We start from the raw sequence: 23259 nt of genomic DNA, 5'->3' as shown, positions 1-23259 counted from the left end.
TTAATAAATGAAGACAATTTATTACTTCAAGTGTTAATGGTAAAAAAAATTCAGCACAGCTGTTGTATTTAAAAAAGTGAAACTACAATTAAGTACTATGTTCTAGTTCATTAAACAGATGAACCCAATGTTCTTTAAAACAGTTAAGCATTATACAGTACATCTTATGAAGACCCGTAAATTAAAGAACTACTTCTTAAATTTAGAGATTAAAAAAATTCTGCATTCACAGCTTTAGCTTCTTTTTTCTCCCACGCCCATCAGGAGTGCCATCCATCTTGCGTTTCTGTGCCTGCAAGGTAAGATTTGATAGTAAGTTATTGTCATCCAGGAAGGCAGAAAGCAAGCAATGTGCATCAAAACAAAGCAGATAGAGAAGACTGACACCCTGGCAGCTTTAAAATGTGATAAATGGCAAATGTGGCAATGGTAAATATGCACATCTTTGCTGCTGTTTTTCATTCTCCAAATCTGGAAGTGCATGATTTCATTCACATAGGTGGAAAGTATATAAAAGCAAGTAAGGATGTTATAAAGCTTCCTATTAAGAAACGGTACTTCTAAATAACCATTTAAATATTCTGTGAACCAGTCTAAGAAACTTAATAATCCATCACTATTAACCTTACTGATTTCTGCACATCTGTTAAGTTGTGCTTCTAAGTTTTTTCTACAACAGCTCTAGGCAACAACCTGAACAAATGGAGGTAAGATAATGGGTAAAGGTATTATCTTATTTACAAAACAGGCCTGCATATTAGCAATACTTTGAATTTAGTCAGCAGAGAGCTGTCAAGCATATGTGCTGTTTTCCCAAATCTAACTCTAGAGGCCCCTTTGTAAATAGATTTGTGGATGATTTAGCAGATTATATAAATCAAAATGCCAAATACACCCCTGTTGTACTTACCAGGATAAATCTATACAGTGTACCAACCCAGTGATCCAAAACGTAACAAGTTTATTGCTCCAAAGCATGTGAGCTACATTTTAAGAACCCTTTTTCTGCTTATCTTGACAATCTCAACTGTACTACCTGAACACCAACATGAACTTTAGGCAGCTTTTAACATTGCTCTCTAAGTTGTCGGTTTCAAATAACTTTAGATATCACTTGTCCTAAACACTTGGAAGAATGCTGTTTTCAAGTGAGCTTTTTCACAGAAATGCCCTTTAAATCTTACTGAAGATGGTTTTGGTCCACGTTTCTTCTTTTCTGCCTTTTCCTTTTCTTCCAGTTCCATGTTTTCTCTTTCAATGAGAGTGATTAAAGTATTACACCTCCTTTGCAGCTCCTGCATTATACAAAACATTCAATCAGTACCGTAGGCAGACGGTTAATGTAAAAATCCTCTTAGAATATTAAAAATGCTGGTGAGTAGGTAAGTGTTTCGCTGGATCTTGTCAGAGTAACAAAGAATGAAATGTTTTGTGTTACTTACTTACTGGCTGGCTTCACAGGAATAGATTTGATTGTAGACGTTTGCTTTGTAAAACACATTCATATTTAACTCAAATTGGAAAAGGGTACCTTAGAATTTTGAGCTTCTCCTCCCATTTGCCATGGCTGCATTTGATACCCATACAGTTGTCGGAAAGTTATAAAAATGTAAAGCCTTGTTCCCATGCACCTACCTCAGTATTTCAGCAGCAATTTAATTAATTTAATATAAAATTGTGATAGGCATTCATTTACAAAACAGAGCAATATATATATTTGCATATATATATATATATACCATTGCAGTTCTGGACTTGAGAAACCAGTCAAATCTGAATTGCGGCGAGTTTCGGATACATTGTCTTAATTCATCATAGACATTTTCTTTATCAAATCCTAGTTTGTGAAGCATGCAGATTAGGAAGCGATCCTCCTCTTCAGTGTAATTCTTCCCTTTATTAGTACCATAGGATATTCTTAGTTGGTGGAAAGGGGCTTTATATCTCCCAATCTGAACAAAACAAATAAGACCACATAAAGCTAAGAAATAGGTCAGAATTAGCATGGAAGTCTTTTGTAAGAAAACAATAAATCACATGAAGACAGAAAACTAGATCTTTAAGGATCTCCCATGCTAAGTCATCACAAGAAAAGGACTGTAGCTTTAAAAACATTTATCAAAGCTATCTAAACTGGCAAATTCTGGTTTAGACAACAGACAGCTTTGTAATCTTTTGACTAATGGCAGACTTTCACTACATCTGAAAACAGGCAAGACTGGTCAGGATTCAAATGGCAATGATCCTTTTTAACACAAATCCTCAGGAACTGGCAAAATCAGAGTAAGAGTAAAAAGGGATATGAGTTAGCACATGGTTCGACTGTATTCTGGGTTATTGAGTGTGATACTTCTTCCCTAAAAGAGAACTAACTCAGCAAACCTTAAGTGCAGAGACAATTCTGATAAAATGTCTTAACTACAAATCTTTTCACTACCAAATACTGCTTGGTGAAACACTGACAAGAACAAAAGCCTCCTCTGTTGGGTAAATCTTTCAAGTGCTCTAGACAGGTGTCTCTCATCTCTGTTTCCAACTTCCTGTCTCCCGCTATCGCTAGCTGTTTCTACCTCTCTCCACCAGTATTCCTCTGTTTCTCTCTCCATCCCTCTACCTCCCTCTCTGTCCACCATCTCTCTACCCTTTTTCTCTCTCTTCCCATCTCTCTACCTCTCTCTCTCCATCCCTCTCTCCCCATTTCTCTCTGTCTCTCCATCCCCATTTCTCTCTTTCTGTCTTTCTCTCCTATTTTCAGTTACACGTGTCTGGAAGGAACTGTGCTTCTCCCCAAAGCCTGTGCTATGTGGAGTTCATTGCACAGCACTGTGAACCGTGTGCTGTGAATACAGAGGACTGTTACAAACACCACGGTAGGCCATAGCTAAGGCTGTCATCACAGAGCTTCCATGGGATGAAAAAGCCATATAAAGAAAATCCTGAATGTTATGCAAAGAAGCCAATGTCATGCCAAAGATGTCTTCATACATCAGCAGCACTGGCCAGACAGGGGTCCTGCATCTCCCCTCATTGGCACCTGGAAACAAAGCAGGAAACTGAGTAAACTCACCTTTGTATCAAGAGCCTTTTTTATGCTGATTCGTCTCTGAATTCTGGCTTCTCCTCTTTCAATCTGTGCCATGATCTTCTCTATGTCTTGGAGTTCATTGCATCTTTCCCAGAACACAGCTAAGAAAAAACCAACTGGTTAAGTTTCTTAGCATGCATTGTAAAAGTCAGAGGTTTAACCTTAAAGGATTGTTCCTTTTACTAGAGCTTACTGCTGTGTAACAACAGACATGCCTTTAGCTGGTAAGGAACCTTCCCTTTTGGCTACCATGTGCTGCAGTATTACAAATGCTATTTTGAAGAGGGTAGATCTAGGAATTCTCAGTTTAAATGAGGTGCAATACAGGCCAGAAAGATTTTTGCTTGTCAGTCTCCTCATAGAGAAAAAAGCTTCTTCAAATGGAAACTGATGTAACAGAACACAGTTTTATCAAGAGAAGCAAGAGGACAACTGAGTGCCTGAAGACGAGCAAGTGCCTAAAAGACAATTAGGTGTTTAAATAAGGGGTATTTTTAGAATAATTTTTCACATTTTCAACCTGCTCTATACCTTTAGAAATGTAGTGCCAGGACCTTGTAGCTACATTACAGTGGAAAAAAGTTCTGAGACATGAAACATAACAAGCCAAGTGGACTCAGGTTACAAAAATCAGTGGTCACTATATGTTCAATCAAGATGTATTTACTGTTTTCTGCTCTTGAGGAGGAGGTAAAGGTTAACTTTTGGTTAGTCAATACATGGAAAAGAAAAATCTCTCCAGCTAAGCAGTGTTTCTCAGCATTTCCTTCTGCAAAAATTAACAAGAACTGAAGACAGTGCTACCCAGTAAGATTCAGGATATAGTGAAGTGGCTCAGCAGGAGTTTACATGTGCATTTTAGTACAGCCTTAATTACGCAGGTGCTAATGATGGTAAAAGCCAAATCTATCAGTATAATTCTACCCTGAAAATCTTAAATAGCAGTGTAAGAAATTCTCAGCAGTAAGATGTTACATGTTCACAGACAGCTGAAACAAAGCAAACAGAGTTAGATACTCTCGGAGCTGAGTACACGTTTAATTTACCTGAATACTCAATGACTTCTTCTGGGGTTTTCCCTTCAACTTCTCGTGCTATGTTTTCAATGTCATCACGGCCCCACTTCTCATTTGCTTTAATGAACTGGTTGAAATCTCTCTTATTCCAGTTAGTGAAGCCCTGTACAAGAATCAAGAGCAAACATTGCACAGAGGTTAACTATTTGACCGTTTCCAAATTTGATTCAACAGGTTTCTTTAAATTGCCTGTAACACTTCCATCATTCCACAGTGTTAAACCTGTTCTTTCTCTGCAGTTTAATTTAGTAGAACTGTTTTTATACTGCAGCCGCTGTAGTCTCTCAATTTAAATACTGCATAATGACTAGTACTAGTTCTTTAGTTACCTAGTGATTTCTGGTAAATTTTCAGCTAGTAAATGAATCCCTCCTCCTAATAGTCTCTGCATGGGATTTCTAAGAAAAAAAATTGCTCAAGTGAAGCAAGGAGTGTCTATAATGGCTTTTGTTTTGTCAAAAAGGCCCCCCAAGTGCCTCAGAGACACTCTCAGCCATTGCTCCTTGTCACTCTCCCTCAGAAGGACTAAAGCTGTCTTGTGATGATGATACTCGGCAGGGACACAAGTAGCACTGCTGAAGTTATGAGCCAAAGTAGGTTAATTTCACATTACCAATAACTTTTACAAGTAGTGGGAAGTAGCAAGTTCTGCCAGTCATGTTGTGATTTAGCCACAGCTTACTGGACTGTACTGATTCCTGACCTCTGTGATTCTGGTGTCTCCATAGTGAGCTGTTCCAGCTCATTACTACGCAAGCAAGAAATCCTGTCCTGTAATTCCGATCCCCTGCCAAAATACAACGTGTAAATACAATAACCAAATAAGGCATATCGGGCATTCACCTGTTTTAAATTATTTAAATATACACGCTTCCTAATTATACACCTATTCAGCTCACACCCTCTTTTAGAGAGGGGCACTATCCACTACCAGATGTGGTTTAGGAAAACTGAACGTTCAGACTCCAAGATTCACTTCCATATGGGTGTGAAACTGAGGCAGAAGATGTGCATTAATTAATGTGGAATGCAGCACACCTAGCTTTGCAGCCATTCTGCAAGGACCCAAGAAAAGACATCACAGTCTACAGTCAATGCCAGACTAGGATTCAGGAGAACCCAAGTGCACTAACTTGGTGCACATTCCTCAAAGATATCCTGTGACACAGGCCTATGACAAACCTACTGCTAGAAACTCTTTCCAGTCAGAACCAAAATTTGCAGATGGTTAACTATGGCACATGCCAGTCAGTGAACAAGAAATGCTCCCATAACACTGTGAAACACAAAACAAGCTTCAGCTGATTTCAGTTTCACTGAAGACCCAAAAATACCTGGGTTAGAAGTTTCTCTTTTTCTTCCAGTTCTTCATCATTAAGAGGTTCAGCCTCATCAATCTTAAGCTGCTCTTCCTTTTGTGCTTGGGCTGCATTTGGAAGATCAGGATTACGAGGTACCTGAAAGATTTTGCACTTGGTAAAGCTGAATTAATTCTTCACAGATAATTGCTAATTGACACCTTTCTGTTAATATAACCCAATAATTTCTTCAGCTGAACATGATTTTATTCTATTTAAATTATTAAGTGAAAGGCAGGAAAGTACACATTCTCCTACAGTTGCATTAAACTGTTCCATTGTGGGAATTTAGAGAATCACACTGAAGGGACTGGACATTAAAGATAACCTCTTTTCCAACCTGCTGCCATGGGCAGAGACACCTTCCACTTAGACATGGCTGCTCAAAGCCTTGTCCAACCTGACCTTGAACACTTCCATAGATGGGACATGCACAGCTTTTCTGGGCAAATGGTGCCAGTGCCTTACCACACTCACTGTGAAGAATTCCTTCCAAATATCTGACATAAACCTGGCCTCTGTCAGTTTAAAGCCATTCCCTTGTAAAAAGTCCCTCTCCAGCTTTCCTGTAAGCCCCTTCTAGGTACTGAAAGCAAGTTGCCCCAGAGCCTTTTCTTCTCCAAACTGAACAACTCCAACTCTCAGCCTTTCCTCTTAAGAGAGGTGCTCCATCCTTCTGGTCAAGGAAATTCTTCAGTTACCTTGTAACCAATTGTTTTTCTGTAGTAGAGAATCTCTTTTTCCAATAGTTCAAACAGGCGAGGAGGAAAGAACTGGAAGTCCTGTACATTTGGCTGTTTTGGAGGCCTTGGAGCCTGAAACACAAAGTTTGCATTTAGCTCCCTTGCACTCCAGAATCTGCTTCCTTGTAAGAACTGATTTAAGTTTATGAGCAAACAAAAAGCTTTATTGTTACAAAAATACACTGTCTTAACTTGGGAAAAAAAAGGTCACACCATGCAAACAACACTAACCACCACAAAGAATTCTAAAAGTAAAAGACCAATGAGAGAAGGGCAAGAGAAGTCTTTTGGGAGGATGAGGAGGTGGCTGGGGAAAAAGTCACATATGTTTAAAGCATTGATCTTCCACAGGAAAATTTACAGCTGCTTAAATAAGAAGCAGAAAAAACTTGATCTTACCCCCTAACATCTTACAAGTTTCATACTGTTCTTACTTTTTTCTCACAGTTTGTCCCAAGTCCTTTGGAAATTTTTTCTAAATTTAAATAGCCTTTCCACTTTATAAAAGTGATCAGAGCTGTTTTTATGACTAAAGATCTATTTGTTGCTTTAGTAATTTATCATGCATATTTAAACAATTTATTTCTTTTGATTAGTCAACTCACCTTGGGTGCTTTTGGCTCACTGACTCGAAGAGCCTCTCTGAAGTAAGCATCCACAGCATAATTGGCTTTTCTTTCTCTTTTAGGTGGTTCGATCCACTCTGTAAATGCCAGCTAGAAAAAACAAAATCCACCACCCCCAAAAACAGAAATTAAAGTCTTGCAAGATCATCAGATCAGCTACATGTTTTATATAAAATTAGATCTACATCTACTTCATTATAAGTGTTGTGTTTTTATTTAAACTATTATCATAAATGACACTGTATTTTACCCAATACCTCTTAAGTAAGTATGATTAAAACATGCAATTTAGTGCATTCCTCCAAAAGAAACTTAAAACATTACCTTCTGTTTTTCTCTGTAGTCTTCCCCTTCAAAATTATACACGCTAGATTCAGTATCCATAGTAAAATTCCTAAGGGAGCTTTCACCCATCTTTGAAAGTTTTTCGTTCATTTCCGCAGTCTTGGACGGGGGATACAGAAAAGAACAGTAGCTATTTGGATGGTACTTCATTGTTTAACATCTCCATGTTTATCATTCCCAGATAGAACGGGAGCCATTTTGGAAGGCACGTCATTATTAAACACCTCATTCCCGGAAAGGAGCCACTCTGAAAGGTACTTCATTTTAAAATATCCCATTGCCAGAAAGAAGAGGACCCATTCTAGAAGGTACTTTATAGAACATCTTATTGACAACATCAGAAAAAACAAACATGACTGAGCAACAAAAAAACCCTCCACAGCAAAATCCCTTCTCTCTCCAGCTTGGAACCAAGTTACCATCCAGAAACTTATTATCTTGCCATCACATTTAAATCTACATGTGGGCTTCCCCTTTTCAAACCTTCTCACCTTCTTTGCCCCTCTTTCCAAAATGTGATCAATATCTTCATCTGTAATCTCACTGTCCTTTGAGGCAAACACATGTGTCGCTCCATGTCTGATCATTTGCAGCATTTCATCCTTTCCAAGCTTATTCAGGTTTTGATCCACCAATCTTCCTAAAGATAAAAATGCCTGAGGATAGCAACTCACTAAAGAGTTTATATTATGGAAGGAGCAATACAGGATTTTTCTCCCCCTTATTTTTCCACATACAAGCTATATATTACTGATTCCAAGCAAGTCAACCAAGATTACCGTACTTTTATCCAACTACTAGAAAAAGGAAAGACCCAGTTTAAAGGAGAAGCTGAGTAATTTAAAAAACCACATCTGACTATATCCACTTTCATGCACATATCACTAGGGAGGTAAGCAAAAGGTTAATGAAGAAATGCCTACTCCTACAGCAAAAGAAATTTTCAAGAGGATGAGGCTTTTGCACCGTCTCTTCAGAGCTCAGATGAGGAAAAAGCAACATTCCCACAGTTTTTTTACCGTCTGATTCCACCATGGTTTACAATGGGAGAGAAGGGAGTTGCATCCTAGATACGAAGTGCCTTCATATACTTGCCTTGTTGGATGACTATGGAATCCAGGCGGAGTTTCATTTCCGCACGCTCCACTATCCTTTCCTCCACGGTATTGTCTGTAATAAACCTGAACACCCGGACAGTCTTGGTCTGGCCAATTCTGTGTGCTCGATCCTGCCCAAAACAGTAACAAAAAATTCCGCACTTGCCATCCAGCATGACTACATAATGAGGCTTAAGATTTTCATTATTTTCAGTACACAAATTTACAAAACACAACAGCATAGTTACTTAAATGTTTACAGCTATCCATGCCTACCCAAGATACTACATTTTTATCTACATTGCAAGTTTTGGTTTTGGTTTTTTTTTTCATAACATTGACAATGAGTCTGTCTTGTATGTCATAACTAAAAAATAGTAGGCTTTTTTGTTAAATCACACAAGCGAGAAGATTTGGATGCTACTAATCTTAAGCAACTTTCTGTAAAATCAAACCATGAAGAAATCATCTCTGTGCTGACCAAAAGCTGCCTTTCTCAAAATCCTTCAGCAGTGCCATGAATAGTTCAAGAAAAATACAATACCCTGCCTCTCCTGACTAGCAAAACATGAGCCACTGTAAGAATCAGTCAACATACACCTGTAGTGGCAGCTGGTACTGCCTCACTTGGACCTCTAGACACCAGCTTCATCATCCTTTTGAAGTAATTTTTGCTAGAGTCCTTGAGATCCTACGGGTTAACTGAAATAATTAAAAGATTTCCAAGACTCTGAAAGGCCGAAAGGCTTCATTTGCAAAAAAAAAAAACAAACCAGCAAAACAGAACACTGGTAGTTTTTAAATAGCTTTGCTTTCTTAGGTGGTTACTAATATCATTGACATGTATCCAGGATGGAAATGCATGCGAATCCACTCTAAAAAACCGCTAAATGATAGTTCCTAAAATGAGATTCTTCCGTTACCATGGAAGATCTTTACATCACCATAAAAGCAGTTTTTGAAAAGTTTAATTCAACTTTTCTTTATCTCATTTTCAAGATCTCAGGAAAAACAGTGCAAACACATTCACCTCCACTCCCCACAACAGTAAAGATTTAAAGCTTTATAGTTTTGGGATTAACAATCTAGATTTATTTCATTTTTACTTAATCGAGTAGGCTATTTTCAATAAATAATACTAAGAGGTGTAGCATACACCCAGCATTTCCCACTGCATAAAACACTGCATAACCCAAATGTGACTAAGGACTAATGGTTCCACACAGTGGAAGTTGCACTTGAACTGAAAATTGGTCTTACAAATCTTACTCCCGTGCTAAAATGGAAAAAACTTATTTTGGAACTATACATTTCTAGCAAAGTTCTGTGAGAAAAAGAAAGGAAAAAGAAAATTTCCATCTGGAATCTTACCATAGCCTGGAGGTCTACTTGTGGATTCCAATCTGAATCATACAGAATTACAACATCAGCAGTAGCCAGATTGATTCCAAGACCTCCTGCTCGCGTACTCAACATGAACACAAATTTTGAGCTGTCAGGATCATTGAAAGCATTAATAGAAGCCTAAATAAATGAAAAGAACACATCAGTTAAACAAAATGTTTTACAAGTAGTATTTTTAAATAAATACGATCCTTAAAATTATAAATACCTGTCGTTCGTTGTGAGGGGTTTGTCCATCCAGTCTGCAATATTCATAATTCCTCCACATACAGTAATCTTCCAAGATATCTAGGACTCTTGTCATCTGACTGAAGATTAGAACCCTTGAGCCTGTTTGAGTAAAAAGGTTTCTTATGCTTTCACCAAAACCTAAGATTTAACAAATTCTGCAAGTCTGCACTACCAGAAAAGGAAGAAGAGCAATTCCATGTACTAAGTAGTTCGAATTTCAGTCCCCAAGACCCCAAACTATAATGCAGGGCTGCAGCTGCTCCTGTCACAGCACGCCCATGCCATGGGACTTGTCTTACTCTGATATGTCACTGTCTAATTAATGGCTGCCTTTTCCCTTTTCTTTTGTGTTGTATTCCTTAATAAAAAGTTCCCAGACAGAGCAGAGTAGATGGCAACACAAATATAAAAATATCATCAAGCATACAGAATAAATTTTTGAAGTATTTGTTTGTTTTGGATTTAAGATCTCTAGAAATAAAGTGAGTTCTTCTTAAAGACTTAACAATTTACTTATCTGCCAAGAACAATTTAAAAAAGAAAAGTAAACGTTCAGTACTTTATGCATACACACACAACCATTTCCAGTCTATTGGAGAAATTTAAATAAAACACAGGATATAACAAAGTATCTACTTCTTTTTGTCCTTCGGACTCAAGGGTTAATACCGTACTCTTTTGTTTAAGATGATAATTTGATTTGAGACAAGGCCAGTATTAATTACAGCCCCTTATCAATAAATCTGGTAACAGGAAGAAACCAGGATCAAAAAAAGCACAGTAACCACTGAATTGTTCGGTTTTTAGTCTTGAGTTATATGGCCACAACTGCTTGAATGATACAAAGTACAGGTTACTTTTATACTACAGAATGCTGAGGTTTGGATGTAGTTTTGTTTTTCTGCAGTGTCCCCACTCACAAACTTTCCTCCAACTCCTTTAGCAAAGTTACTACTGCAGTAAGCATACTCAAAAAAATAATGAGTTAAGAATTTATTCCCATGTCAAAAACTCTGTGGCAAGTACAGTAATCAATTTCAAAGCTTTGTCCCTACTATCAAATAACTTTGAAACAACTCATGAGTTCCCCCATGTCTGCGTGTTTATAGAATACACTGAAAAACACCAGGTGCTGCTCAAAATCACATGCAGCAAGAAAGACCATCTTTTCACAAAGGATTTGACTTTAACCCTGCATGAGGAGACTGAACCTGAAATGGTCCTTCATGGCAAATCAAAGGTGTAGCTAAAATACTACACTATTATATTTGTAATAGCTAATAACACAAAGTAAGGAAACCTAAAGCCTCGATCAAATGATGTTTCTGTGGTCTCAACTTAGCTGGGATGAAAAAATGAAAAAAAAAAAAAAAAGAAATCAAAACATTTCAGCACAAAAAGCCATAATGGACTATTGATACAAGTTGGTATCACACTAGAAACCAACAATAATTCTGGCTGAAGTCTGCTGTTTTTTGCTCAGAATGCACAGAAACATCCCTGAACCAAAAAAACTCTCAAACCCCCAGAAAGGAGGCATACCTTGTTCTTTCAATTTAGGTAGCAATTTGTCCAGAACTACCATTTTGCCACTGTTGGTGACCAAATGCATGTCTGTTGTGTAAGGTGGGCCAGGCTCTGCTCCATCAAAGAGGTAAGGGTGATTGCAGCATTTCCGTAGCTGCATCAGGATGTTCAACAGTCTCATCTTGTCCAACTTCCCAGCCGAGTTCAGAATATCTATATCCTTCATCAGGATTCGGGTATACCTACAGCAAAGATAGGAAAAAACCTTCTGTTCACTCTAAAATGAACTTGGTCCATCTTTAAGCAACAAATATTATCAAAAGCTCACTTTACCCTTCATTTAATCACATAAATCTCCCTGACATGCATGGTTCTGTCATAGCGGTGTCACAAAGAAATAGGTCTCAATTGAGAGTACACCAGAGACAATAGAGTTCCACACAATCTTCAAGTCACAGATAGCACATTCCTTCTGAGCCTTAACCACAGCCCAGTCAAACACATGCATTAATTACCATTCTCGCTGCATTTTGCTGAGGCCCACATAAATTTTTACTTCCTTCTTTGGAGGCAAGCTTTTCTCCACATCAGCCTTGATGCGACGGAGAAGGAAGGGTCGTAGCACCTGAAAGTGGATCATCATTAAGTGCATTTTGGAAACTGAAATACTGATCTGGTCAATGGACAAAACACAGAGCAGATATTCCCTATCACAGATACCAGACCTATTATGAGACAATCTGAAAAAGCAACCTATATGGAGAGATTATTTGCTACAGATGGGGTATACATGCACTTTCTTCGAAAGACTCAAAGATTAGGTCAACAACATCTTTCATATGGTTCTGTGTCCCATGACTTAATTTTGCTTGACTGAAAATTTGTGGAATAATCTCTCTTATCCTAATAGTCTATCATAAGAAGCATTAGAAGAATTGTTTAGGATTTCAATAAATTAACCTACATTTAGGTAAAGGTAACACTTCTACAAAAGGCAGGACTCACCATATGAAGGCGTTCCACCAGTTTTTGATCCCCCAGACAGTTGTTGGTATCAAACCATGAATCAAAATCCTGTATCAACAAAATCATCAGTTTGTAAGAGGCTTCCTTTCAAAGTGCAACGGCATCACGAGGGTGAACAAATACAACTCTTATATAGCCAGGAAGTAAAAGAAAAAATTACCCTATTTGGCCTGAGATGGCGAACATATGGCTATGAAAATTCAGAATTTTAGAAGCTTATAATATGCTTAAACAGGTGGACGGGAAATAGAACACATAGCATTCCATTTGTAATGGAACATATAGGTATTTACTTGCTAGGTAAAAGCCATTAAGGTAAAATATATTCTGAAAACTCAGGAAAGCAAGACTTAGGTATTGTGAAAATCCAACAAAGCAGAACCTGTGGCTCCAGAAACCAGCCAGGACCAGGCTGGTGGCTTTGAGTGGGGCAAGCTGACCTGGGAGAGAGCAAAACCTCCACTGTGCCTGCCCAGAAGCAAAGGTCAAACACCTAATATCAAGGACTACAAATACTACATCCCAAAGACTACTGAACACGACCACCAGGGGGCGTAGCAGCTAATTATAATATGAAGGGAGAGAAGGCGGAGAATGGGCAGGCAGGGAAGTGTGGGTTTGTGGGATCAATGTGTATTTAATACCTGGAACCTCTCTTGGCCAGGTATGCATGATTTGGAGACGTCCCCTCATGCATCCCAGCTGGAAATAAAACATATCTCTATAGTCTGCAAATTAGGCCTATTTTATGAAAACCTCTATAACACAAACATTTCTAACTCAATCTCTCACTTAGCAGTAACTGACACCCCTAACTATACATATCCAGGTCTATTTTCAAATCTGGAAAGACAGAAAAATTAATTTGATCAGCAGAAATAAAGACTTACTTCAGCTGAGTTAAAGACATCTGGCAAAAGGAAATTGAGAAGTGCCCAGAGTTCATGTAAATTGTTCTGAAGTGGAGTTCCAGTTAATAGCAGCCGGTTGGTAGTCTTGAATTCCCTCACAATTTCTGATAACTGAAGGATATTGAGACATGAGCAAATATATAACATTACTAGTCCACAAACCACCATCTAATAACCCACACAAATATATTTTTCAGTGTAAAATAAATTACCTTTGATTTTTCATTTTTAATCCTGTGGGCCTCATCTATAACAAGGTATCTCCAGTTGAACTTTTTGAATACTGACTTCTCTTTGATAAGCATTTCGTATGATGTTACACACACATCCCATTCTCCAGGCAACAACACATCCCTCACAAAGGCAGCCTAGAAAACAAGGTGACAGCAAGTTACTCAGGCTTTGTCAAAATTAAAGGAAAAAGAATACAGTAGCACTGTTACAATTTTCCTATTTTAAGTCTCATGAAGGCAGTGTCCTGCCTTCAAAAAAACTTCATAAAATCATGCAAATCTTTGAACAAGAAATTATGAATATGAAATGATAAAGCAATAGCTGGGCAACACATACATGAATTCTAAGTTGGGTGTACCCCAGGTAGGCAGCAGGTCTTAAACCACTACAAATCCTTCCCAGGGACAAAAGGAAAAGGACAGCAAAATCACCTGCTGGATTTACACAGGAATACACAGGAAAAACCACCATATCTAAACTTACTCGCTGGTCTTTGTCACCGATCAAACAAACTGCTCGAAGTGTTGGTACCCATCTCTTGAATTCATTCATCCAGTTCTGCAGAGTGGACTTAGGAACTAACACCATGTGAGGTCCAGGAATGTTTCTGTAGTGTTTCATATAGCCAAGAAGAGAAATTGTTTGCAGTGTCTTCCCAAGACCCTGTAAGACATATTAATGTGTTAGAAAAAAGAAAACCTCTCAGAAAACACCTTTAAGAAAATCCAAGAGTGAGCTCCGATTACATCATGGAAGGCACAGCAGCCTGAATAAATGAGGGAGATACAAAAAGTGTATCAAAGCCTTGGTTAGGAAAAGCTTGCAGGGCTTCCCACATTTCATTAGAACAAAATAGCGAGAGTATCATTTTGAAACCTTGGATAATGAAGTGAGAATTTTGCCTTACCTTTTAAGTAAGAGAACTTGTTAAATGTACAAGGAAACATTATTTCCTAAAACTTTATTTTGTAGACTATGGTGTACCCAGGTTATTTAGAGGTCAAACTTTACAAATTGTACTTAGGTATTCTCTTAAATTTGAAATAAAGTGAATAGATTAAGAACCCTTAAGAATTTTTAATTTAGTCAATTAAGTATTAATAGTAATAATAATATCACCATAATATTATATATTATCAGTATTATATTATTAGTGCTTTATATTTGTAAATATGTTCTTAAATAATTTTTAAAAGAAGGCTTCCACAGGCCAGAAATTACATCAGTTCCTGTGAGAGAGCCAAACAAGTGTAAAAAACTGCATGTCAAAGAAGAAAAAAAAAAATAGAGTGTCTGGTAAAACACAGTATATTCTACATATAATTTTAACTAAAACAAAACCGAGGAATAACTGAAAAAACAGATAATTTCTATACTTCAATTGATTCAAAAATATGATTCAAATGCATGGCAATTAAAAACCCCCAACACCATCAGCACAAGTAATTTTTGGTTCTAAAATTCAAGTCTTTGTTTTCAAAATAACCAAAATCCACCGGGTACAAGATGGGGAAAAGTGCTTATAGGCTGTGTGAAATGCATCAATAACTTCAAAACGATTACTACCTAAGAATAAACAACCAAACAAAAAGTGATTTAAAAATATTTAATCTCTTTAACACAAAATGGATTTTGGAATACCACAAATCCAACGACTCATAAAGCTTCTGAGGTGTTTTCATTAAAACAATTAGCCAAAAAAAATCCTCTATTTGTAAGCATGTATAAGAAAATCCTTTATGTATTTAAAAGTGAACCATGTTACTAATTTGTCTCTACTTATCTTGAAGTTTCATTACACAGAAATCACAAAACATGGGAAATGCAATACACTGAAATTAATTAGATTCTTCTTTACTACTCCTTATGAAAAAGAGATACATCTAAAATCATTAAGGGGACAAAAACACCTTTAAAACTACTACAATTTCCTCTGCATTCATCCCTTAGCTTTCAGGGGAAAAGAATAAAAAATGGAAGCAAAAGCTACTATATGCCCACGGTCATGGTGTATAAGAAATTTTAAAACAACTCTAGCTACATCTATCTTTCCATCATTCTTCCCAAAAAATTCTCACTGCTGTAGCTATTCTGTGGACATCAGTCCACAGAGTACACTCATATCCTGGTATCTACACATGGCCCTAACAACAGGTGGTGTTTCCACATTTGATGCTTTTTTCATATATGACACTCTCTTCACAATGGAAGCTGGAGAATACCATAACAAAACACCTGCAATTTAGAGAGAAAGAAAACAGAGGACATGTCATTCTGTGGAACAACTCCCCTCCACCAACTTCAGGTTCCTAAAGGTTGACAGATTCCCTTTCCATATGTCAGTTTTTGAAATCTGCCTGCACTATTTATCTAAATTAAAAAAATATTTGACACTTTTAAAATTAGTGACCTTAAACACACAAGAAAAATAGGACTGGCTAACTATATATTGCATTTTCTATTATAAAAACTCCCATATATTCACACACTGCTGGAGTAAAATGGCATTGTATTCTTAAGTGATCCTAAACACGAGCTCTGTGCATACCATTTCATCTGCCAGAATGCCATTGATGCCATTTTCATACAGAGAAATGAGCCAGTTCAGTCCTCGAATCTGGTAATCACGCAGCTTTCCCCACTTCACATCTAAAAGACATCAAAGAATAGACTAAAATACATAAAAAAACTTAAGAAAGAATTTCACCACCTGTTGGCTGCTAATTGACAGTGATTACCAAAGCTACAGAAGAAAATCAAGTAATAAATTCATGTAATAATTTCAGGGACAATGCAGAGTAGAGAGAGCAACATGTTAATTCTGTTTCTGCAAGCTGCTGCAACAGCTTTGTTTCCTGTAAGAACCCAAAGCACATGGAAATTCTAAATCTCGCACCACTGTCCAAATCAGAACACAGTCAAATATTAAAACAACAGAATACTGAATTCCATTAAATGAACTGGAAGCTGTTAGGTGCTTTAAGTCATATCAGAATATAGGTTAAATATGTAAAAATGATAAGATGACAAACTTAAAAACTCTTTCCTATTAAGTGAAATATAGCAACTGGATTTCTAAAGGACAAGACTCACTGGACCATCTTTCTAGCCTGAATGAAAATAAATAGTTCCTCAGTAATATATTTTGTACCATTAGATTGGTGCTGGACTTTTTTTCCTCCCTCTCCTGTCCCATCAAATTATTTCACTATCCTTAGAGAGCATGCAAGTCAAGTTCATTTTAAACATTTTGAAGAAAAAGAATAGGAGAAAAACAAAAAAAAAAAAAGGAAGGAAAACATACAAGACGGAGATTCTTCAAATCGAGTGCAGACATTCGTTGTCTTGGAGCTTTCTGTTAACAGCTCCTCGTCCTCTTCCTGCTCTGTTCTACGGTGCCGATAACTGGAAAAGCCCAAGAAAGTAGTAAGTTTGTGGAGAAACTGATAAGACATCAGTTGCTGTGAAAATAAATCTAATAAATAAATAAAATCTAAGGTATATTAATGCATATATTGCAATACAGAATGCAAACATCCGAAGAAATTTCTAGCAAGATTCTTCACTACAATTCATGTTCAGCAGGCTCAAATATCACTCCAAAGTGACTGGAAAGGGATTAATGTGTATATCAGTACTGGCCTTTAACTACATAACAGGGAACAACACTGCATTTAAGTTCTTGCCTCACCTGACAAACAGTGCAGCCACACGAGCTGCAATGAAGGAAATCCAAATTTCTAGATTCACCATTTTCAAGCTGCCTGCAAGATGTTGTATAGTGATGTTCTCCATAAGCTCTTGCAATTTAGAGCCATAACTGCTTTACTTTTCTGCCCCTGGTTTTCTTCATGCTGGAAAGCTTTAGCATCAACACAAATCTCTTGTAACCCCTTGAATTCTTAAGCAATCCTCAACTTACAGGTGGGCAGTTGAAAAAAAAGGCACACACACTGACACAAACTTAGCAAGAACAAAAACTTAGCAAGTTCAACTTCCACTTTTAAACTACAATAAAATCTCATCTATAGTACAAGTTGGCCTATGTGTCATCACTCACTCGCCAGCTGACAGTAAATTCTGTTTCTCATCCTTCTTTATTCGTGGACGTCCAGGTTTCATTTTTAAAGGTGAAGTTGGAGTTTTCTGAGCAGCAGGCTGAATGAAATGAGCGAAGAGCTCAGTCTGCTTCAACAGATACTCAAATCTGTTTGCTCTGTCTGTTTGCTGGTGACAAGGGAAAATAAAATGGAATATGTATGAGACATTCTGGTATGTATTCATTCAAAAGAAAAAGCACACAAATACTTTTAAAATATAGATTCACATTACTTTATACACACACATCACTACAACACCAAAGAAGAGATGAGTAACATCAGTATACTTGCTGCTGACAGACTCAATACTCTTTTTTGGGGCCAAGGCTCATCTCTGCTATGCAGCAAGATCAAAGCTGTGAGACAGACATGTGCCAAGACTAAAATCTGACTTTGGCACAAAGATTGCACAAGTCTCATTAGATAAGACCAGAGTCCCCTTAACAACTTTCTCCTATCAAAAGTGATAGTCCCGCTCCTAGAAGTTTCCCCCCACCCACCACACACAGGATTCTTCGATGTACTAATTAATCTCTCACCAAACTAGCAACAACTGCTCCCTACTGTGCTGGCGACCTGCCAGCTCAGCAAGATACAGCACCTAGCTGGGTTGTCAGATAAGCAACAGAGCTGGCATCAAAGGGGGGCAGTGAGGGCAGAGCAGCTCATAGCCACAAGCCAGAACATCTGTTTCAGTAGTGGAAACCTTAGATATGTTCATCAGGCTGCCCCCTTTGATAGAGTTGCTGTTTCTGCTGCTCAAGAAAGATTACAGTAGACAATATTAGTATCTGAAAGGTTCAGCTTCTTTGAGACAGGTCCCATTTGGAATCAACACACCTTGCCAAGGCCACACCCAAAGTTTGAACAGACAAACAAGCCAAAAACAGCTCCAAGGCTAACAGTAACCACTCTGACATTCTGCCAGCTGCTACAGCATAACCTGGTATTTAGCAACTTGGAGCACAGCTACAGGAAGTCCGTTTTCTTAGTAAAAAGGAACATATGTTCCAGGCTTCTGCAAGAGCAATGGCAGCTCTGTTGAGTGTTTTCTTCCTTAGTGTAAGTAGATACTGCACTATGGAAGAGACAGGAAGACAAAATGTTAGAGAATAAAGAGACCACAAAAGAGATCTCGATGTATCACAGAGGACTCAGACTCACTCTTAGGGTATTTTAAGCTTGAATAACACAGCCACAATCCACATCCACTAAATTTAAGTTTTCCTGTCTGATCTTCACAGGTTTTGTTTGTTTACTTTGTAAGAGTTTCTGAGGTTTAAACTAGTAAGATCTCACTACCATCCAAATTGCTGACTCTTATTTTTAAGTTCTTTTTTAACTAAAAAAAAAAAGCTCTAAAGTAGAAGAAATGTGGACTTCATTGCAGAAGATTCCACATTCTAAAATTTTAATGAGGAATCTTCTGCAAGTTTTGGCCTTGCACACACATCCCCACACTTGCTTTCACTGCACTTGAGGATGTTCTTCTAAGGGACTAACAAACATTATCTGTGTCTTTTGGACAGGACACAGAAAGGAACAGGCTGTACTCTGCAAGCCTGAGCTATCCTTATACCAACAGAGACACTCTAGCCATTTTCTTTTTCAGTGCATCTCTAAAACACAATTGCCCTTGTTATTGTGTCTGTCTAGAGATTAAAGCAGACAAGTCCAAGTCTACTACCTTCAGTGTGCCAGAAAGTAGCAAAAAGAAATAAGCAGAAGATGACAGGGTTATTTTCACTGGCAAGAAGAAATAACACAGGAAGCAGAAAATTATAAGAATCAGTTTCACTTTCCTATGAAGAAATTCCACATGGAGTCACAAACACTGGAATTACAAACAAGAAGAGAGGCAAACAGAGCAACTGAGAAAGACACTGCAATGAGATAATGAGGAATGGGCGATTCCATCTCTTACATTATAAAAACTATGAAAAACTAAGAAAACTAGAAAATTTTCTCTTTTCTAACCTGTGAAGCACAGAATCACCACCCATCTTCAAAAATCTGAGGAATCTAATTAAAGCTTCACAAAGAGATTCCGAGAGAATCTTTCCATTTCTGATCGAGAAGTTGAATGCTCAGCTCTTTATAATCCCCCATGTCTACAGGATGGTGTGCTTTACAGGTAATTTTAAAATACTGGAAAGAAGAATGGTCTAAGAAGCAATCTTTGATTATTTTTTGCTTCAAGTTACTTAAATATTTTTTAATACCTAGACAAATCTTTATAAATCCAGTTAAGATAGTTAAACAAACAAACAGAAAACTCAAATCTATTTTAAATAAGTGCCTAAGTACTGAATAGTTGTATTTAGTCCCAAACATTATATACATTACATACCATTTTCTCTTCATATGTAGGATCTGTTTCCTGGATTTCTTTTTGTTTCGCCAGAGATGCATCATCAAAAGACTCCTGAGATGAAAAAGAAATAAAAAGAAATATTTCTGAAAAAAGGAAGAGACCCATGTAAAGGAGAACAAACTTGTTTCACATTGTATCAAAGCAGCAAAAGCTGGCTGGAGCACTTGATGTGGATAGGTAGTAGTCAGTTCCCTATTATTTCCTACTCAATTACCTGAAGATGGATCAAAGATCCCTGCCATGGGGTGAGGGCCAGAGCTGGGTCTCTGTAATCTGATTTAGCTCCATCATTAAAGCATCACATCAACGTGAATGAGGGAGATAGCTGTGGTCCAGAAGATCAGTGTGCCATTTCTAGGGTGCTGAGCCAACCCCTCCTGAAGCTGGCTCTGGGGTGGACTATAAAAGCACCACCTCCAGTCCTGAAGTGAGGGTAATTTCAAGGTTTTTGCCATATTACCTCAATCCCTCATCACTCTGTATCAAAGGAACAAATCTAAACAAGAATCCAGAATGCAGTTTTGTCCTGAAAGCTGAGGAGGAATTCAGGGAACTGTATTTTTCTCCTATGTAGTTTATTAAATCAAATAATGTTTATCACTGATGGTACTACTAACAACAGAAAAAAATGGTTGGCTGGGAGAGGGCTGTCCTCCCTCATTCCCTTCCTGCCAAATCCTTAACATACTGCCTTCCTGATCTTTCAGATCAGGGCGCTTTTTTATCCTTGTCTTTTCTGTCATTAGGTTAACTCTTTCCACATTATCTCCCATATGCATCTTCATCTGTTAAAACTAAAAGCAGCGAGATGATCCTTCCCTCACAAACAATGCTAAGGTAACATATTACAAAATAACTCTTAAAAGAGTGAGAAAATGAAACAAAAAAGATGCTTCCAAGTGTTTATTATCATCTGTTTAACTGGGCCAAGTAAGAATGGAGCTAAATTCAATCTTTACTGGTCAATACAGAACAAAGGAACAGGAAAAGTAAGAAACAAATGAAACAAAGGCTGGCAAGAAACAAGATATTTGTCACTGGGTATTTTCTCACAAGCCTGTGGCAGGTGAGGCATGTGGAAACAGAAAAATCCTTACACAAATGTTTAATTCACTAGTCAAAATATAAAGAATTGAGCATAAGAAGTTATGGCTAAAGCTCTTCTGAAGTCATAGCCAAATCCTGTTACTCATCCCTCACTGGACTGAGCCAACACCCATTGAGCACAAGCAGAGGATCGTTGGAACTTCTGTTCGAAATTCCCCTTTCTCCCGAAACGCCTAACCTGGAAAGCACAGCAGCGGGGCAGCACAGCCATCTGAGCTCATCATCTGCTGCACAGATGACAAAACCCTGCAATTTAGCTCGAGACCAGGGAAATAAGTCTTTCAGATGCTCACGACTCTAAGTCATTCCAACTCAAACTTCACTGTATGCCAGGAAATCTCTTCCCAAGGTAAAAAAGGAACTGACTTGGCAACACAGAGCCCAGGCACACGGGCGCCTTGAGAGCGCGCGTTTCTCAGCCTCCACACGCTGAACTCCAGCCCGGAATTGCCCTATTTCTGCAGGTTCGAGCAGGAATTATTTCCCACAGTGCTTTGGCTACTTGTTCATCCGAAAAACATGGCATTTGCAAATTTATTTAGATCAAGTAGGTTGGACAGCCCAGCGTGACTCAGAGTACAAAACACCCAGCTACGAAAGCAGGACCGACCAGTTTCCTGCTATCATTAAAGAAACAATGCTGCGATAGAATTAGCATCTCCAGGCAATCACTTCCAACCCCTTGAAATTTCTGGAATATATGCACCTGTTGCCAAAACAACCCCTCCAACAACTCTCACACCGTCTTCCGCCCACCCAAAAGGAAAAAAAAAGTTTTGAAGCACTTCAGCAGACAAACATCGCTCGTACTTTTTAGACGCCGGGCTGGCTCGCTGCTGAAGCAGGAAGCGCAAAGGCTGGGCAGGGTCTCGGGGAGGCAGGAGTGAAGGAAAAGCCTACGGGTGAGCGGGGGGCTCCCAGCGCCTCGTTTATAAAAGGAATAAGCGGCGTGACCCGGCCGCAGGGCCTCCCTCCCCGTGTCCCGGCGGCACGAAGAGAGCGACTCCCGGGTTCTCTGCGCGGCGGGGAGAGGGCGCGGAGGGACGGGACACCCCCAGACACCCCCACCCCGCCGCTCCTGGCGGGCGGGAGAGAAGGCGGCGGGGCTGCAGCGCGGCCCGGCTTTGCCAGGTGCGGCCCCGCGGCCGCTCCTCCATTGTCTCCCGCGGCCCCACGCGGCCCGGGGTGTCCCACCTGCCGCCGGGGGAGCGGAGGGGGGGCCCCACCGGGCCAAGCCGACTCACCTCCATCTTGATGTCTCCCCCGGCCAGGCCGGCGGCGCAGGGCGGCCCCGTCCCCGCCGCCTCTCCGGTGCTGGCGCCCGGTGGCAGCGGCGGCGCGGGCGGCTCGTCCGGCTGCGGCGGCTGCCCGGCGGACATGATCCCCGCCGCGAGGAAACGGCACTCCACCGAGGCTCGGGCTGGCGTCCGGCGGGCTGCACGCGGCGGGCAGGGGCGGGCGGCAGCTGGGATCCCGGGGGAGGAGGAGAAGGAAGAGGCGGCGGCGGCCTGCGGTTCCCGGAGCGCGGCCGGCGCAGGGAGCGAGGCCCGACCCGGCCCGTCCCGGCGGGAGCCGCCAACCAGCGCGTGAGCCGCGCCGCGAGCCCGCGCTCGCGAGACTTCCCCGCTTCGCGCGGCGGGGATGGCGCGGAGCGAGCAGCGCGCGCTGCCGTCGGTGGGGGCGCTGCAGGGTCCGGCCGGTCCGCGCGCTCCCGGGAGCTCCCGGGACGAGGCGCTCTGGGATCCGCCAGGATCCCACCGAGCCCGCGGGGCTCCTGAGGCCGAGCAAGGAGCGGAAGTCGTCTCTGTAACTGCGGGGTCCTCACCTCCCCGTGACTTAGGGCCGTACAGGAGAGATCAAGTCAAGTCCGGGCAGGCATCAGGCTTCATACCCTGCGTAAGATCGATCACAGCATATTCCGAGTTGGAAGGGACACACGGGGATGATCGAGTCCAATTCCTAGCCCATCACAGGCCATCCCCAAGAGTCATACCCTGTGCCTGACAGCATTGTCC

General features: G+C 39.8%; 1 protein-coding gene across 2 annotated transcripts; it reads right to left on the bottom strand.

Annotated features, from left to right (window-relative positions):
• SMARCA5 (SWI/SNF related, matrix associated, actin dependent regulator of chromatin, subfamily a, member 5) lies at nucleotides 1–22812 on the bottom strand. Of its 2 annotated transcripts, XM_015625389.3 has the most exons (24): nucleotides 22489–22812; nucleotides 20114–20188; nucleotides 17724–17890; nucleotides 16968–17068; nucleotides 16212–16312; nucleotides 14147–14326; nucleotides 13642–13797; nucleotides 13409–13540; nucleotides 12498–12566; nucleotides 12008–12117; nucleotides 11508–11734; nucleotides 9943–10064; nucleotides 9702–9854; nucleotides 8329–8461; nucleotides 7725–7873; nucleotides 7213–7332; nucleotides 6868–6978; nucleotides 6221–6334; nucleotides 5496–5618; nucleotides 4132–4264; nucleotides 3068–3186; nucleotides 1740–1952; nucleotides 1185–1295; nucleotides 1–292 (listed from the first exon to the last, which is right to left on the bottom strand). In XM_015625389.3, exons 1-24 carry the CDS (start codon nucleotides 22621–22623, stop codon nucleotides 227–229), a joined length of 3120 nt encoding a protein of 1039 aa, XP_015480875.1. In that variant the 5' UTR covers nucleotides 22624–22812; the 3' UTR covers nucleotides 1–226. The 2 variants fall into 2 exon arrangements, with proteins under 2 accessions (XP_015480875.1, XP_033369390.1); XM_033513499.1 differs by lacking the exons at nucleotides 20114–20188; nucleotides 22489–22812 and adding an exon at nucleotides 17355–17427 and having other exon boundaries at nucleotides 17724–17881.
• Nucleotides 22813–23259: the final 447 nt, after the last annotated feature.

Source organism: Parus major, chromosome 4 (assembly GCF_001522545.3).
Source record: "Parus major isolate Abel chromosome 4, Parus_major1.1, whole genome shotgun sequence".
Classification (NCBI taxonomy): Eukaryota; Metazoa; Chordata; class Aves; order Passeriformes; family Paridae; genus Parus; species Parus major.
Note: the sequence above shows the minus strand (reverse complement) of the source record. Positions and strands in the feature narration are given on the sequence as shown.